The sequence below is a fragment of the Chiroxiphia lanceolata genome, chromosome 5 (assembly GCF_009829145.1).
Source record: "Chiroxiphia lanceolata isolate bChiLan1 chromosome 5, bChiLan1.pri, whole genome shotgun sequence".
In the NCBI taxonomy this organism is placed as follows: Eukaryota; Metazoa; Chordata; class Aves; order Passeriformes; family Pipridae; genus Chiroxiphia; species Chiroxiphia lanceolata.
This window is the reverse complement of record NC_045641.1, coordinates 20,896,734-20,915,039: the sequence shown is the minus strand read 5'-3', so window position 1 is coordinate 20,915,039 and position 18,306 is coordinate 20,896,734. Positions and strand designations below refer to the sequence as shown.

Here is an 18,306-nt window from a genome sequence, read left to right as displayed (position 1 = left end):
TTGGTATAGCTTCATCTAGGAATGTTAGAAGACCAAAATTATTAAATCTTTAGAGGAACAGTTAAGGAACTAATATACTGTAAAATACTAAATGAATGCATCAAGTTGCTTTTGTACTCCCTTGCCTCAAACAGCTTAGCACAAATAAAAGTTGATGCTAATCAGTGCTAGCAGTTTTCACAGAATCTGAAAACCTATTATTTCCTCTGGCTGCAAATAAAAATTTGGCAACTGTTTAATTATTGACACTAGCAAAGTGTCTCTCATACCTATAATTTTATCTTGGTGTTGACCTGGCATTCGCCTCTCTCAACCACAAAACATTTAACCTAGTGCTGACAGAAGAATCATGGTTGAGTTAAAAGGGGTTTTTTGCATAACCAAGTGTCTACGGCCATGGAAATATAAAGAAATATTAATGTATCTTCTACGTAAAAGAAGTTCAATTATAAAAAAAAAAAAAAGGAAAAGAAAGAAATTATAATAAAGGTATTTTCCAGCCAAGACAAGATGCTCAGGCACTAAACAGATATGTGCTTGTACTAAGCACTACAAAAAAACGCTGTAAAATTGGATGGGACATATTGGCAATGGGTTCCTTTTATAATTAAAAATTATTCAAGTACAAATATTATCTAGAGCAAAGGTAAAATAAATCTGTTCATCCTAAGAGCTGATTTCAAAATGTTTCAGTAGTCTTCTCCCTAATAGCAATTTTGCTTCACACTTCACACAAAAATTTCCACATATGTTTTAACCACCAGGAAAAAAATTGTCCTATTTCGAATTTCAAATGCCATGCAGCAGCAAATGTTATTGACACATGTATCATGACACAGTGAACAGAAAATGGATATATTCCAATCAGTGTAGCACAATGTTTTATTAATGAACGCCAATATGTTGTGTAAAATCTTGAGCTCCTTCTTCACTTCATTAAAGTATATGATAAAGCTTTCCCATTATGGAAAGACCCTGCAATAAGACATGGAACAGACTGGCTTCTGCATCTCCCTAGAGCCTCTGAAGTCTGTAATGCTCACGAGGTGCAAATATTTCCATAGATATAGAGACAGGATCAGGATCTGTGTATGGCTCAGGTTGCCTCACAAAAATATGTTTGTGATCTCTGAAATTATGTGGTAAGATGTTATTACATTTTATTTACATCATATTCCTTTCAAACATGAGATGCACTCCATTGCCACAATTTAAATACGTAGCCCTGCATTTATGAAGTTCAGTGAGGTTAGCCTCTGTACAACGGTAATGCCCTCATTTCTGGGAGGCCTGTCTGCTTCTTCATGCAGGTCTAGAACACAAAGCAGCAAAAGTGCCAAATGGCAGCCAAATATAAAAAGACCTGCAACTAAACATAAAAATAGCATCATCCAGGTACAGCCCTGGTATCTGCGCAAAGCTGCCAGCCAAAGATCCAAAATGAGGTAAGGAAACAATCAAAGCAAATAAACAAAATGCTGGTAGAACTAACATATTCCCTTCTAGATTTACTGAAAGAAGCTATCCCTTGCATTTTGGATGGTTGCCATAAAGTTGAAAGAGTAACTCCGTAATGTCATTTGTACTTGTACTTCTGAAGAAGTAAATGTGTATGAAATATATAAAGCAAATGTGAATGCAGTATTAGTCCCATAAGACAGCAGCTATTAAAGCGGGTTACAGCGGTGCAGCAAGAAGGGAATTTGACCAAAAAGAGGAAATAAGTAATTTAGCCTTAGAAAAAGAGGAGAAAACAGAAGATGAGGCAAGGCAAGGCAAAGCAAAGCAAGGAAAAGAATAAAACTGTTGATGAATATTTTAGCTTTGTACACATGCACATAAATATATACATAAAACCTTAAGATCACAATCCACCAACCATACTGTCCACCCCTCTCAGTTTGCATGCAAACCAACATCTCTAGGCTGCTCCTAGTGTGACACTGGCTAGAAGATGTGTGAAGGTGACCGATGGAGTGTACCAAGGAGTTCAGAAATAGTATGAGGGTTTTAGATGTGAGGACACTACCATAAACAAATGTCTCTCTTTTTCCAGCTGATTTTAACCATTGACATGAGTTATTCAGCCATCAAACAAGTAGAAGCTTTGAATACAGGGAACATAATACATGAATTGAGCTAGGTTAAAGAGTCTCTTGTTTCCTCCATGCCAAGTTTTGGGGAGTGGGAAGCAGCCCAGACGCTTATAAGCGTCACACTTATAAGATAAAGAATACCACCTAGTCATGCCTGAGCACGCTACAGAAAACCAGAATTTCAGTAAAATAAATATAAGGAAGGATATAAGAGTAATATTTTGACAGATTGAGTTAGTAGAAAGGTTGTCTTTGTGACTGTGAAAGCTACCCAGAGACAGCCAGCTCCTGAATAGCCTCTGTCCTCTTGTCTCTATTTGCCATGTGAAGCAGCCCACTCCTGATGTTCACTGATAAAAAGAACTTAAAATTAAGAGCCAGCAAATTCAAGTGGGCACAATCTGTTTTGAGATCCCTGATGAACTGGTTAAGTGGGCAGTGGCTGTGTTACTACCTAGCATAGTCTTCTGCTTGCCTTTCTTCCATTGTATTTGCAGCAAGACCAGCTCCAAGTTCTGAAAGTTTAATAAGCAACTTTTTTTACCAAGTACCAGAGTCATACAAGATGAAAAACAACCACCTTTCGATAATCAAGGCATAACAGCAATTAATTCCATAACCCAGTGTTTTCTGTGTGTAAAGTGCCTCTGAAAGGTCTAAAACCACCAAGAGGTGAAATTTAGTCTGTCTGAATTTGGACCTTAATGTTTTGGATCTAGTAACGGTAAGACCTACAGAAAATCACCTGCTAAGCAGCAGTGTACGTCAGAATTCGCAAAAGGAGAAAAGAGAGAGAAGAGCTCAAGGCAAGCCATTTGATCAGGAAAAAAGTCTATAGATCAAGGTTGTTTTCTGTGGTGGCCTCCCTCCCCTCTTCTCATGAAAACACTTAGATAAAAGAATACCATGACTATCAATCAGTTTATGCTATCCACCAGATCATCAGATAGGACTATTGACCTGTATGTTTTCTGCTGTAAAATCAATAAAAGAAAGAAAAAAAATGGCAAGAAAAAGAAAAATAGCAGCATAAAAATTCAAGCTGCTGAGCATAGTATTTTTCAGTATATCTTTGTGTATTCACATTGAATGATACAATATGCTTCACACAATCTCATCAGATTAAAATTTCACTGGATAATAGCGTTCTCAAAAAATATGTAGCCCTGACATTCAGGAATTTCAGAACAGGTATTAAAGCACTACTGAGCTTCCAATTACAGGTTCAACTTGCTAAATAGAATTGTTAGACAGAAATATGGATAAATCACACTCATCCTGGATATAATGGAAACAGGCATTTGCATGATGGTGATCACTGACTTTATGAAAGTACAGGCACTTACCCCAGCTGAGTGACCAGCCTTGACATATATGATATATGTCAAGGCTGGTCACTCAGCTGGGGTAAGTAATGCCTGGAGCCTTTGTGAGCATGGGCCAAGGTCCAGGTCCTCAGCTACAGAGCTGTGCAGATGCACCAGCTGAGAATTTCAGCCTATGTCTTTGGTCTGACTACAACCCAAACTGGATTATCCATCTGTATTTCTGGCAAATGACCCTTAATTTCCTAATCCTCTTGACAATAACCATCGTGAATGGTTTCTATAGCGTTGCTAACCAAGGGCCTTATCCAGAAGCCTTTACACATGAAGAGATCCACTTCTAAGAGGAAGGTGTAAAACCGGATTTCAGATGCTGGTCCACCATCAGACATTAAAGGGTATAATTTGTCATATTTTTACATTATTAAGAATATTTGTGCAGGATCTATAATTAAAACTAAAAGAGATGTCTCCTCCTTTTGCCAGCAGCTGTGTTACATCAATTAAATGGGTAAATAAGATCTTTCCCCAGAGGGGATATCACATGGCTTTCTATTGATTAAGACTGCAGTAGAACGTTATTTGCAATTTTATTGCATAACGTAAATCAGAAGGTAGCTGTCAAGGTTTCAGAAGACAAATTGCTGCTATCTTAGACAATTCATAGGCCTCTTTCCTTCTTGCTGCTCTTATTTCACAGTTAATGCATGTCTTACAAGGCTTAATTTCTTAAATCAGTCTACAGAATCGTATTCAACTCAAAACTGGGTGTAAGCCATAGTCTGTGTGGCCCTGCACTATAATAGCTCTTAAACTGACCATTCCATCTATCATTACTTCAGAACTATACATTATTTAATAGGGTAGCACAACTTAAAAAAAGGATGTGAAATAAAAAATAATCACCTCCCACAACATGTATGATTGCTCCCAGGAAAGACAGGTCTCCCCACCAGGCATAACTCCAGAGGTGTTCTCCGTGTAGAATATTTTTTAAATCTTAGCTCAATTTTTTGCACCTGATTCTCACACGCAAAACATATGACTAGAACAAGTCCACTACTCTCAGACCTGTGCAGTAATTGCAGCTGCAGATCAGTTTTGAGAATGAAATGGACACCTGACCACAATACAGCAGACATTTTGCTTCTCCACTGAACTGTAAATCCATCATTACACCCTTTGTGGGAGAGCCAGAGGGAAGAACAAAAATCTCCATTCAAATGACTGAAATACTCTTTGCTGATGTGAGAAACCTTAAAAAAAGAAACCAATCTTTCTTTACTACTAATCAATCTCTCAGTTACAACAATTAGAAAACAAGTACAACACTTTTCAAAATATAGAAGAGCAATATTTAACATTACCAGAATCTTCTGCACCAAAGTCAAAGAAATAGTCTTTACGTAGTGTTTGTTGGTTGTAAAGTTGTATGAAATAAGGAAGGGTTTCTGAATGGATGGAAGGAACAGTAGGTGGTAGGACACTAATAGATTCAGACAAAAGTTGCAGTCGTTCTGTATACAGAAAAAAGTGCTCAACTTACCATCGTCTGTTTGCCATTGCATAGGATTAAAAATTAAATATCTCTTGCCTGATTTCTTCCATCCAAGTTGATTGATCAGAATGTGTTCATCTTCCTATCTAACTTAGCAAATTTAAAAGTGGCAGGCTTACTTTTCCATTATTTAGAATGTCTGAGCTTAATAAAGTACATGGAAGGAAATGTCAGAGCTGTTGCCTAAAAATTATCACTTACAAGGTGATAATAAAGTCTGGAAAAAAAATATCACCTTGTAAAAAATATGGAGGAGGTTAAGATTTCAAGGAAATCAAAGGTATTACAGTACACTTCATTTGGCTAGACATTGTACATCAATAGTACCAGATTACTACTGGCATATCTTTCTAGGTAAGGAAATTATCTGGTCCTCCTACAAATGTATTTGTGTTAAAATCTTATATTTCGTTCTCCCGGAAATTTGGGAATCAATCCCAACATAGTCTTGATGAGCATAAATGCTCAATGTGGAGCAAATGTGAGTAATAAAAAAATAAGGATACAAATCCCTAAAGAGTTAAAATGAGTTTTGGTTGCCTAGAACTCCAAAGAAACATTCTAGACCTTAAAATAGGGTCTGCAAATGTTGCTTTGGGGTATTTTTCCCCTCTTTGCTTTGAAAGGGCAAACCAGCCATTTCAGATTTCTGAATGTGGTAGAGTTCTTTCTTTTATGAAGGTAACACAACACAACCAGCTCACTTACTTCATTTTTCTTGAAATTTAAAAGAAAGATAGAAGATGTTCCTTACCTTAAAAAGTCTTAAAATATTTGCAACCATAATGGACACAGAACTTGCTGCAGCACCTATCACACCTGATATCTTGTCTGGCTTAGTGAAAATAGGTGGGTCACCGTTTGCACACTTCACGTCTGAACCATCTTTTTCTATCAATGCTTGCACAAATGTTAAGGACTGCTCCAATGCATAAGTGTCCCTGGAACATGTATCAAGGATCCGGACACCTAAGGTGATATTGGTAAGAAGATCAGGGTCTTTATTAATCTGATCAACTGCATACAGCATTGCCTCTAGTCTGTGGATCCCCTTCTCCTTCTTGAGCTCCCCACAAGGCACCCCTCTATCCCCTTTTGCATGAACAGGGAACAGTCCTCCCAGGATGATGTCCCCATCCAGTCGGATGGAGTGGGCATATTCCTGGCCGTGAGTTCTTTGCATCAGAGTGAGTATCCAGTAGAATCTGGCTGTTAACAGGAAGAAACAATGGCAGGAAACCAATCGTTTCCCTTCGTATACCATTTTTCTGAAGACGTTGCTATCCAGTATCCAGATTTTCTTCTTGCTAAAGAATGAGGCTGACCATTTGAAGCTGCACTTTCTGGAGGCTACCATCAGTGCCCAATAAGTAATATAGAACCATGCGGTAGGTAGGTAGAAAAAGGATCTCAGCAGAAGTACATAAAATGTGATTTACAAAAGATGTCCACTGCTGTAACGGGTTGACCAGCTTTTCTGAGATGTGGTTTTCAGTTGCTCTTAATTGACTGCGTAGGGTAGTATGTCTGGTCCTGATGGTAAAAGGAAGTCAGAAGCTTATGTCCTTGTATTTTGCCCTACAGCTGAGGTACTTCTGAAAAAAAAGAAAAAAAAAAACAAACAGTGAGAAATACCATTTAGTTCAGCAGTTTTATACCTGTCACACAGTGTATTTACTTTGGAATAGAAGTTACATTCCCTAGGTTTCACTTTCCATATTCTTTAAGTGAGCAATTCTTGGCCTTCAGTGAATTTGAACACCTGGCTGCACTGTACTACAAGCCAGGAAATTGATGATGCCAGCAGAGCAACAGCCGAATCAGGGGAACTAAACTTAGCTTGGTATTCAGATTCTGAACAGTAGTTCATATTTACCTTCATGATGCCTGACATCCAGAAACAGACTTGCTCCATAACACATTATATTTTCTGCTTTGCTGTATCATTCTATTCCAGCCTACAAAAATGTAGTAACTACTTCTCCTCCTGGAGAGGTCCCGTTTATGACAATGGAGTAATCAGGGCTTCTGAATTTAAGTACACCCTTCAGCCACTGCACAAGCACATTCAAATCATTTGGATGTTAAACTGATTATTTCTCCAGGGGAATTCACTTGCAGGGGGCTAACAATATATCTAAATCTCCTTTAAGATAGTTTCAAACACTCAATTATTTTCATGAAAAGGTAGCTGATTTCTTAAGAAAAAGGAGCACAACATATTATGTTAGGAAACCAGCTCAACATCTAGTACTCCCTTTCTGACATTTTACTTTAGCTGAGGTCCAACATTAACAAGGTCTCTGCTTGCATTTGGACCACATTAAATAGGAACAATGTTGTGCCTGCACTGATATTTGGAGAAGTCTCACTGATTTTAACAAGATCAGAATTTCAGCCTACATATCTAAACACCTGACTGACTGTTATAAATATCTCCAAATTGCCCACACTTTAATTCTCAAAGGAAGGCATTTATTTATTTCAATATTTAACAAGATTACACGTCTCAATAAATTTTTAAAGCTCTGAGGAGAAGAAAGAATTAATTTTACTTGATACTAGGTAGGCACCTGTGGGCAGCTGTGTCTGAGGCAGTCTCTCAAGACATCTATTATAGGCTACAGAAAGCAGTGGACACCCTAGGGTGCAATTCGCCTGATCCTTTCCTTTACAAAAGTTTTACTTATTATGAAATTGATCACACTGGCCAAGCACCTCCTCACAGCCTGTGCAGAAAATCTGGGCATCAGGCTCAACTGCAGATATGTACTTTGTCCTTAGTGATCTGACTGGTTCCTATCAAAAATATGATTACACTAGAACACAACTACAGACAAAATCAGAAGACAGGTCTATATTGTTTCTCAAAAACATTTTGAATTATCTTCCACAAAATTTTTATATATCATGTGACAACAAAACTAAAAATGCTCATTGATAATGTTTAAATTTGTAATCCTGTTTTTACATTTATTTTGCTATATGTTTCTCTCCAAATGATAATATTAAGCTCACAAAAGTTGAATCAGAGTTTTTAAATAGCAGCTATTTGAAGACCTGAGAAAAAGTTTCACAATGGAAAGTCTTCTTTTAAATGTGAAGATATATCACTGTGATTTGGTAACAGAACGACTTGAAAATGAAACATCTTTAATGTGCAGGAAAAAATCACTGCAATTGAGAGCAGCAGACAGGACTTTCAGTGCCTCTTAACATTTAGTTTTGCTTGAATTTGGCTCAGGGTTCAATCTAAATGAAACAAAGTCTGTGATGTTTTATGTGATAATCCCATCATCCTCCTTTGGCTCCTTTTGGGAACACAGGTTACAAAGCTGCCTAGGCTTCAGCTCCATGAGCCAAACAGACTCAGTCACAAATGGAACAACTTGACTCACACTACCATGTGGTTTGATTCAGGCCCACAGGACGTTTCTTATATGCTCCACGTTATAGAGAAAAGACCAAACTATTACCTAGCCACAATTATCTGTTGTTTTGATTGTCTTAGTAGAAAAATCCAATGAAGGGTTCAAAATAGTAAAGAGTAGAAGTTGTATCTACACCTAAAATATGTATGGAGGTAATTTTCTTTACAATTCCACAATGAACAACCAACTCATTAGTCCATGCATGTATGTACAAACCAGAAAAAGAGCAATTCACCGAGGGAATAAAAGATAAGATTACTCTTATTTAACACTGTATAGAGAACAAGAAAGCACCACTGAAAAATATTCGTGAAGGAAAGAAGCACAGTTTTTTCTCTTTCTCAGCCACAGGTCAATTCCTTACAGCCAAAGAATGACCAGAAATTAAAGCAAGTCTCAGTCCTTGTGAAAACAAATAGTGATGAATTCAACTATTGCAACCCAAATTCTAACAACAATGGTGAAGCTACAGTGGGCCCAAGATCCTCAGTCCAATATTTTATCTAGAACTGGTTGAAGATCAAATGAATTGATAATTAGTATTTTTCAACATTAGAGTCTACATAAGCTCTGCCTCAGCTTGCATGGTTTCCTGAAAAAATGTTTCTTTGCTGCAACTGTCCATAGCTTGTCTATAAAACAGAAATAAAATTTTAAAGTGTTCTTTTTAAAAATTTAAGACCTTTTAGTCTTTTTTATGTTACCTAAGAAATAAAAGCTTCTATTATACTGCCTAATTTATTCATGCCACACTGCTTTTTATATATTGATTAATATTATTTTTTATAGAACATTGCAAGCCTGTGTAGCTAAGCAGAAAGCGTATGATCTAAATTAATTCCATTTTTAACAATGAATTTTAGTGAAAAAGTATGGGCCTCTGGGCTATAAAGCCTGAATGAACTTTTCTCATGTGCAGAGATTTCATTTGAAGTAAAATGTTGTCCTTTTCCAACTGACCATAACAGTTAAAATTAATGCAAATATATTTACATTAATTATATATATGTAGTAGTTGGTGTTCACTAGAAACATGACTTCAGAGAAGAAATTCATACATTTCCCAAGCATAGTCCAAGAGTAAGTGCACCACAAAGCCTCTCTCCCAGTCATCTTGTAATACATGCTTCTCTTGGGTTTAATTCATTAAAAATATCTGGCATTATCAGAACATATTGCTATTTTTAAAGTGATTTCAGCACAAACCTCCACTTGTTCTGCTAGAATATATATGTATTTTTAAACCTAAGGAGGCGGAGTACTGCAAGACAGGGGAGATGGAAACTTCTGCATGTAGTGTCTGGTTCTGAAATTACTTCCTTCATAAAATCATTCAGCTTTATCAGATATTTGGTACTCAGTGTTGGGTATTTTGGTACCACATTGCCAGAGTCAGTGTATCAGAATGTGCCCAGACCAGTCATTACTCCAACCACAGACTCATTGCAACTGAGCGACAGGCTCATTGTGGAATCTCTTCATGTTAATGAAAAGGTCTAAATAATGAGCTGAGAGTGACAGATAAATACTTAAATAAATACAGAAAATGTCTCTATTTTGTTAACAAGGTTCCTGAAAGAGCCATCTTCAGCTGGCTCTGAAGTCTTGGCTGAAAATATATAGAAAGATTCAATATGTTCATCAGGAAATATGTTTTAAAAAATCTCACAATTAAAGACAACCGCAGGAGCAAGGAGTACTCTCTGCAGGATAAGGAGGATGAATATTTTACGATGGATGTTGCCAGACAGACACATCTGAACCCTTCACTGAGGGACAAAATAAGCTATTTAGTGAGAGACAAAAATACTGGAGAAAAAATATTTAAAACTTTGTTTAAGAGCAAAAAAATTAATTTGCCATTACATTTGAAGCACATTGGAACTGCACTAAAATAAAATAAAATAAAATAAAATAAAATAAAATAAAATAAAAATTCTATGAACTAGGCTAGGAGGAGTCCTAGGGTGAAAACCCATTCACAAAATATCAGATTGTCCAGTCAATGCAAAACTGATGTGGTTTTAGTGAATGAAAACAAAATAATGATAACTTTCATTCTTAAGTTCTGAGGAGGAAAAAATAAAGAACAAATGTGACTATTTTGATGTTTTACTACTGGTGTGTTACTTCTGAACTACGAAAGAATTATCTTGCTAATGTTCATAACAGTCGCTTCTTTCTCCCATACAACATTCAGCAATGAACAAGTAGCTAAATTTCCACACAGACCAGGTAAAGAGTTGCCACCTGCATACAGTAACCTGACATATATAGAAGATTAATGGGTTTTGCTGCCAGCAAAAGGGAATTTGGAAAACCTTTGGCCTTGGCATCACAACTCCTAACTTACAAGAGAATTCTTCACTGATGTAAGTAGTCTTATCTACCTCAGCTTTTCTGTAATGGTTTGCTGTGCCCCTGCCACTGAGGTAACCTTTACACAATAATCAGGACTTCAAGGCAAATCACTCTCAGTGTCTCGTTTACAGGAACTATTTCTTCCCTGTGCAGTCTGATGTCTCCCCTCAGTCTGATCGGCCCCTTTTCAAGTACCCTAGAGCACCCGCCTTTGCACACCCTGCAAATATCCATTTACCAAACAAGCTACCCAGTGAAAATCCAGCACAGGTCCTTCTGCCGGGGTGAAACTAACAGGAGCTTACAATTCATAAAGAAAGAAACAGCATCGCATATTTTCCTCTGCCTTTCGTTGGACTTAGAGCTTAATGAACCCCATCAATATTAACACCTTTAGAGTTGGTTTCACCTCCGGTCTGGCAAGTGATGATCGAGGAGATTTTCCCAGGCACCCTAGGAGAGCTTCGTCTGTTGTTTTTTCTTTCATTTGACCCTCTTCGCACTAGACTCCCCAGCCGGCACAGCTGGATTCAAAGCAGGCGCTGCTGGCATAGTCCAGTGCTCCGCGTTAAGGGTTCTGCCCTCAGAAACGCAGCCGCCCACCGAAACCGTCCCGGGGCACCCTGCGGGAAAGTCCCCCACTGTGTCCGCGCATGACCCCGGCGGCGGTCCCTGCGAACGGCCGGGTTCCCCGGGCGCCCAGGTCGCGGCGAGCAGCGCACCACCTCCCGCGCTCCGCATCTCGCGCATCGGGCCAGTGTATCCCGCACAGCACTCCGCACCGCGCCCTGCGAACCGCACCCCATGCACCGCACCCCGCGCATCCCGCACAGCAGTCCGACCACCGCACCCTGCACAGCACCCCGCACAGCACCCCACGCATTCTACACGGCATTCCGCACCTCACCCTGAACAGCAACCCGTGCACCCCGCGCACCCGCACAGCACTCCGACCACTGCACCCCGCACATCCTCCAAGGCACTCGGCACCGCACCCTGCCGAGCGCCTGGCACCGCACCCCGCGTACACCTCACCCCGCTCTCTACCCCTCCATCCCTCTCCGCCCGCCTCCGGCGCACGCCGCCGGGAGCGAACAGCCGACCACGCACCGGCTTTCCGCGCGGCTTCTCCGTGCTTTCCCGGATCCTAGCGCGATCGGCACCTTTCCTGGGCCAAGGAAGGGCTACGGCAGCCCGGCCGGCCCCGCCTGGTGGAGGGGCCCGGGGAGCGCCCCCGGGCTGGGCGAGCCGGCTCTCCCCGCGCAACTCCGCGACCATCGCCCATCATCGCGGGGCTTCTCTCTTGAAGGGAGCCCCCTATTGTTCTCCACTTTACTTAGCCGAGCGATTTATGATCTTTTTTTTTTCTTTTCCCTGGCTCATCCGTACCCCAGCTGGCGTCTGCTGCTAAGGGATTCCGGCACAGCCTCGTCGCGGCTCTCCCCGCGGCCTCGCTCCTTCCAGCCTGCGGCCGTAGGACGGGTCTGAGCCGCCTCTCGCCGCGGCCTTGCAGCCGAGGCGGCCCGTGGGCGGGGGACGGCGGGTACATGCGGATCTCCCGGCTGGAGCCGAGGCTTCAGCAGTCCCCTCCGAACCCTGTTCCCCGGCCGGGAGCAATGCACCTCTGTCAGCGGCGATGCAAAAACAAGCGTCGCCCTTTATTTCCAGCCGCCGGTGATTCCTTCCTCTCCTTGCATCAACTGGTCAGTTTTAATGCGCTTCTGCTCCCCCCTCGATGCAAACCTAAGTCTCTTTTAATGAATCCCTGGTCCCAGAGGTCAGAAGCTTGCAAACTCCAAAATGCCGATGCTGGATTTCCATGCACTTTTGGTCACTGATCGATTTTTATTACTTGAGTTGTTTTGTAGGTTTTTTTGGTTGGTTGGCTGGTGGATTTGGTTTGGTTTTTTAACCGTGTCGTAGATTCATCTGCCAACACTTCGAATTCCTGCATGCCAACACTGGGGATGCTGCTCCACGACGAGGACAGCTAACCTCTTTCCTCGTGCCGGCACAGCGTTTTGCCCTCTTCCTCCGGGGAAGAAGCCCCCGGAGTCCAGTGGGGATCCTCCTGTCCCTTCCCTCCCCAGGGACACGGGGGTCTCCCCTGCGGAGCCAAGGGAGCGGAGCCCACCCGACAATGTATGGGCAGGCGGGCGACAGCTCGCCCGACCCCGGCCCCGGAGAACTTGACGGCGGCAGACAGACTGGCCCGTCCCCCTGAAGTGGCGGGAGCCCCCTCTTCCCTCCCGGCCAGCGAAACGTGAACAGGGCGGCGGGGAGCGCGGGGGAACCCCTGTGCCCCCCTCCTCCCGGGGGGTGGGAGACGACCTGGCTAAGGCGGCCAGGGGGAGATCTCACTGCTCGGGAACTCCGAGAGTCTCCCTTTTTGCTTGCTGCTGTGACGGCACCGTGTCCGGGATCTCTTTCGTTAGAGCTGATTGGGGGAGGATATCGACAATAAAAATGATAAATATTTAAAGCAAAAATATAAAAGACCCCTGAGCCACAAAGCAGGCGGAGAGGATTGCCCGGGATTCACAGCCCAAAAACCTTAACTGAGGCAAAACTCGCGTTGTGTGCTCTTCGGTCCTTAAAATAAGAACTAAAGGTGACACACACAGATACATAAATACCTTGATCAAAAAGAGTTGCATATCCGTATTACTGTGGAGGTCACTGGAATTATACTCGGCGCCGATCGGGAATAGCATGAGGTAATTTCTGTACAATCCTCGTCTCAGACAGCTTCCCCCAGCAGCGTCAGCTTAATATGCGAAAGCTCAGCCTGGGACAGGTATTCAGGAGAGCGGTTTCAGTCGTGCTGTATAACACTTGCGATCAGCCAAGCCGAACCTGCTCCACTGACTCCTTCCTCACTTCTCCTCCCCTCGCCTAAAAAAAAAAAAAAAAAAAGAAAAAAAAAAAAGCCAACTTTCTGGGACCAGTGGCTCAGCCCCCGTGACGATACTAGCCCTGCGCCGCCTCACCGCTCAATCGCAGCGGCGGACACACGCATCGGCCCGGCCGTGCCGCTCACAGCCAAGCGAGAAAATACCCCCAGACCGTCCGCGTGCGCCGGTGGAGCGGTCCCTGCCAGGAGCCACACGGCTCGGTGTCCCCGGGCGCCGGCGGGAGCGGCGCGGCACCGCCTGCGCTTACCACCTCTCCGGCGGGACGGGCACGGCACGGCTCAGCTTGGCGGAGCACGGCAGGGCGCGGCTCGGCTCGGCACAGCGGGGCGGGCGCGGCGCCACACTTGTAGCTGTTCTTGGTGCTGAAGGCGGCGGCGCTCCCCGGCACGGCACAGCCCGGCACGGCGCAGCCCGGCACGGCATGGCTCCACGTGAATCCCCAGCTGGCCACGGGCTGCGGCTCCCGGCCCGCCCGCCCGCGGCCGGCACCGCCCTCCGCCGACACACCCGCTCCGCTCGGGACATGGGGCCGCGCACATGTGCCGCGGGATTCGTGGGGAAAGGGAGCCAGTAAAGGCTCAGGCGGTAGCAGTGGGCGAGCGGAAGAAAAGAGGGAGACAAGGAAGGGGTCACCGGCCTGAGCTGGGGCTGTTTAATGCACTTTCCCCGAGAATGCGGGGCCTCCATCCCCATCCCTCCTTCCGCGACCGGCGGAGCCGTGTCCCCCGCCAAAGGATCGATGACAGGGTAAGATTCCCGACGCTCTTTGTCCCCCATCCACGGTTTCGTCTTGCAGTTCAGATGCCGGGTGGCGGAGTTCCGATTTATCCCCCCAGGCACCCGGGAGGTTTCTGCAGGACGAAGCCAGGCCCCCGAAGGATAAGGGACACAGCCGGGAGTATTTCGCCGGAGGAGTCTGGAAGTTTGTTCCTCTCCTCAAAGGCGCTCCCCACCACACGACTATCGCACAGGGATGCCCCGCGCCGCCGGGTGGGAGCGCCCGGGCCGGCCCCGCAGAGCCGACAGCGCAGTCCCGACTGGGCCGCTTCGCCCGCCCGGCAGCGCTGCCGCAGCCTCGGTGAGAAGGTTCCACCTCGAGGGCGCCGCCCGCAACTGCACCCGCGGTGCCCGGCCCCCGCACGGCTTGGCGGGGCTCGGCACGGCTCAGCCGCCGGCCTCGGGAGTTGGGGAGGGCTCCAAACCCCACGGTGTGAGCAGGATGGCCGGTTTGCCAGGCTCCTGACATCAACCGGATCTTTTCCATCTTCCCATTTCACGCTACTCCTTAATAACAAATAACATTTTTCTTTGCTTTGCCGTGACTGTCTTGCTTACTTAAAACACCATTGCTGGAAGGAGGAAGAATTCCCAGTGTGCTCAACTATATCCAGCCAGTGTTTCCATGATCATCTCTGTTATATGGTACCACATGGATTAATGTTAAAGGTCTGCCCTAGGCAAACCACAAGACTCAGATGGATGAGTCTTTCAAGCCTGTAACTTCTCTCATGGAAAAGGTCTTGTACAATTGCAAAATGGCACTGGGAAATGAGCCAGGTCTTAGACAGAATATATTAACTTATGTTTGCATTTGTTTTATTTCATAGTCTTCCATAAAAGAAAACTAAGGAGCTGTGATTTCAGCAATCTATCACAGAAATCAGGAATATATTCATATAGATTAATCCTGACGTTCAATCATGAGCAAAATTCTATTTTAAAGTGGATATCCACCTTTACTCGCATTGGGAAAATAATCCATGCATGAGTTATCATCTGTGTTGGATAGACCAATTTCTAACTTCATTTATACTCTGCATCTTCAGCAGCTTAACAGAAAGTTCAGCAAAGCAAAACCAAGTGATGTCCAGAGGGCACAGCTGATGCTTGAACTCTTGTGTAAATCTGGCAACTGGAGAACCAGGCTGAGGTCAAAAGATTAGGATATGGAAACCTCCAATGTGCTTCTAGTTTGGCCACCAACCTGAATGTAATCTGATGCCTTGCCCTATCTCTTCTAGCCACATCTTTTCTATAGCACAGTTTTGAGGGTATTGATACTATATCTTATTACATAGGTTTACAATGAGTACCATGATGACTTTTTTGTGGGAGTATGATTAATAAATGTATAACTGAAGTTTGCTGTGTTTTAACTACATGGAAACAGAGAAAATTACTGGGAGGGAGGGGGCAGAATGAGCAGCTTTACATGAAAATAGCCATTTGGTAAGGATAGATTACAAAAAAAAAAAAGAGGCAAAACACACCTATGATTCTTTGAGTAGGATTCATTCTTATTCAAAACCAACAGTAGCTAATGTCAGTTTGCAGAGAAGACTAATGTCAGAACTGGTGACAATTACTACTTGCACAACTAACTTGGAAGACAAGAAATCCAGTTCTGGAGACCAAGCTGTCATAAAGGAGCTCTTAAATTACTCTTTTTCAAATGAGAACTCCTGACTCGCACAGGAAGCATCTTACACATTAGAAGACTGGCATGGTCATACTAAATGTCAGGACCATAGAGATTACTGCCTAAAATAAATGCTTGATGGAAACATCTCTTTAAAGCCAAGCAAAACCAAGTGAATCAGTCCATCTCTGTGCCTCTATTTCTCCTATACAGAAGACTTTGAACCTCTGTGCATTCAAGCAGTGATTTTGGCAGAGCAACTCATGTTCCAATGGCTCTATTCCATAACTGCACTCACCAGTACAGTTTTTAATGACATTGAAATGGGCTGATTTTTTTTAACTTTGAAATAGTGTGAAGTTAGACACTCTGGATGGGCTTTTCATTGCTATTCAGGTGAGAAATGTGACTTTCCAAGTTATTCAAACATGAGAATTAAACCTACCAAGGCAATAAAATCTCTTGAATAATCATTGTTAGGCAAAGGCCTGCTGATTATAGCCATTAAGGAATACAGAGTCACAAAGTAAGTGATTTCCATGAAAGTGAAAGTGAATACTGGGTTCTGAGTTATAAAATGTTTCAGAATATGAGTGTTTAAATTTTAGAGGAAACATAATCACTAAAAAAAAAGAACTTGAAACTTGAGTGCTTTATGTGCACTTCTCTAAGGCTAATATTTCTTTTTAAAATTTATTGCATGGTGAAAAAAGAAAAGGTGGAGAAAAGGCATTTCACAGCAGTAACTATGACAGAAAGCATTATCTGGAGGCCAGAGAAAGTGTGCAACCATCTGTAAAATAGAACATACCTTTAGAAGGCCTCGACTGTGGCTTATTTCAAATAAACTTTTCAGCAGTGAACAGGAGATGTCAGAGCTTAAACTATAAAACAAAGATAGCCACCATGTAGGAAAGGTAGCATAGTTTCCAGAGAGGATATTTTCAGAATCAGAATATTTTTGGTATCTAATTTCCAAATCTGTCTAACAAACTCCAGTATGTTAGAAGATTTTAGCAGTTGGAAATCATTCCTCTGCTGGAAGGAGCAGCACAAGAACACTGTTCTGTAAATGGGTTTTTGAAACCTTTGAAACAGCAGGCAGAGGCAGCACCCTCCAAAGGAGACACAGTTCCCTAGCAGCCAAACTGCTGAGCAGGTCTGGTGACAGCAACCACAGTCAGCATATCTCAGAGATTGCTAGACAACTTGGAGGGGTGAGGCAAATCTGAGGTCAAGCAGAGAAATCAAGCTGAAGGATCATCGTCTTCATTAGAGGGGTACATGGCAAGGCACAGGCATGGCTGCAACAGCTCAGGGAAGGGCAAAGGAATATCAGAGTTTAAAAAAGCTCCTGAGTGATGCTGGGAAGCCCAAATGAGATTTCTTACAGCTTTCTCATAAAGCTGTGTTCTCAGGAGCCTCACTCAAGGTCACACCATCATGTTGTGTCAGAGCTGGCCTTGACCATAGGCTGCCAAAAACATGGAAGTAGGGCAGGCCCTCACTTGTATACTGGCCAGTCTTGTGTCATATTCTCTTACATCTCCTTTCTCTGCACAGAACTAGAGGATGACGGTGACATATCTGTCCTGAACACTGTCATAAAACTTGACAGATTTTCTTAATGCAGTGTAAGAATTTGCCTCTCAATATGATTGAAATGTTAAGGAGACACATCTGGAAGTTAAAAATGGTGGACACATACTACATTTAAGTGAAGGATATAGTATATTCATGAATCAGACACAGTTTCCAAAATACAAGTGGATGATAAGTCTGCAAAATCCTCTCCCACGCAAGTCAGAACATTGAAGTCAGCAGAGGCTGTTGTGAAGAAAAATAATATTTGCTAAAGAAAAGAGAGACTCAATCCTAATTAACTAAAAATTACAACACCCCTAAAGGGAGTTATCCATTCTTATACCTTTATAATGGGGACAGTCTCCACTAGCATGTCCTCTAGTATAATGACTGTATGGGTTTCTATCTATAAAGTATCTATATAATGACTGTATGGGTTTCTATCTATAAAGTATCTATATAGGTACTAAGTTCTGCAGCTTCTAAAACCTTACTCTTTCATTTTGTCCTTCACTAAAGGAAAAATGAAATCATGTTTAAGAGTGCCTTTCACTCTAAGCCACTTCACAAAAACTGATAAAAAGCTATATATAGTGATTACTTCACCAGCCTTTGAA

The 18,306-nt window shown here is 42.8% G+C and overlaps 1 protein-coding gene across 4 annotated transcripts in view; it reads right to left on the bottom strand.

The window, feature by feature from the left end:
- Positions 1-14,055, bottom strand: part of GRM8 (glutamate metabotropic receptor 8) — a 331,061-nt gene extending 317,006 nt beyond the window's left edge. For 2 of the 4 annotated variants that reach the window (XM_032688651.1, XM_032688648.1), the window contains exons 1-3: positions 13,934-14,055; positions 13,408-13,666; positions 5,734-6,574 (exon numbers count right to left, since the gene is read on the bottom strand). In XM_032688651.1, coding sequence (XP_032544542.1) covers positions 5,734-6,336 — 603 coding nt within the window. In that variant the 5' untranslated portion in view covers positions 6,337-6,574; positions 13,408-13,666; positions 13,934-14,055. Of the gene's footprint in view, positions 1-5,733; positions 6,575-11,881; positions 12,007-12,160; positions 12,265-13,407; positions 13,667-13,933 lie in introns of those variants that run through there. The other 2 variants (XM_032688650.1, XM_032688649.1) reach the window with 2 other exon arrangements.
- Between the last annotated feature and the right edge of the window lie 4,251 nt (positions 14,056-18,306).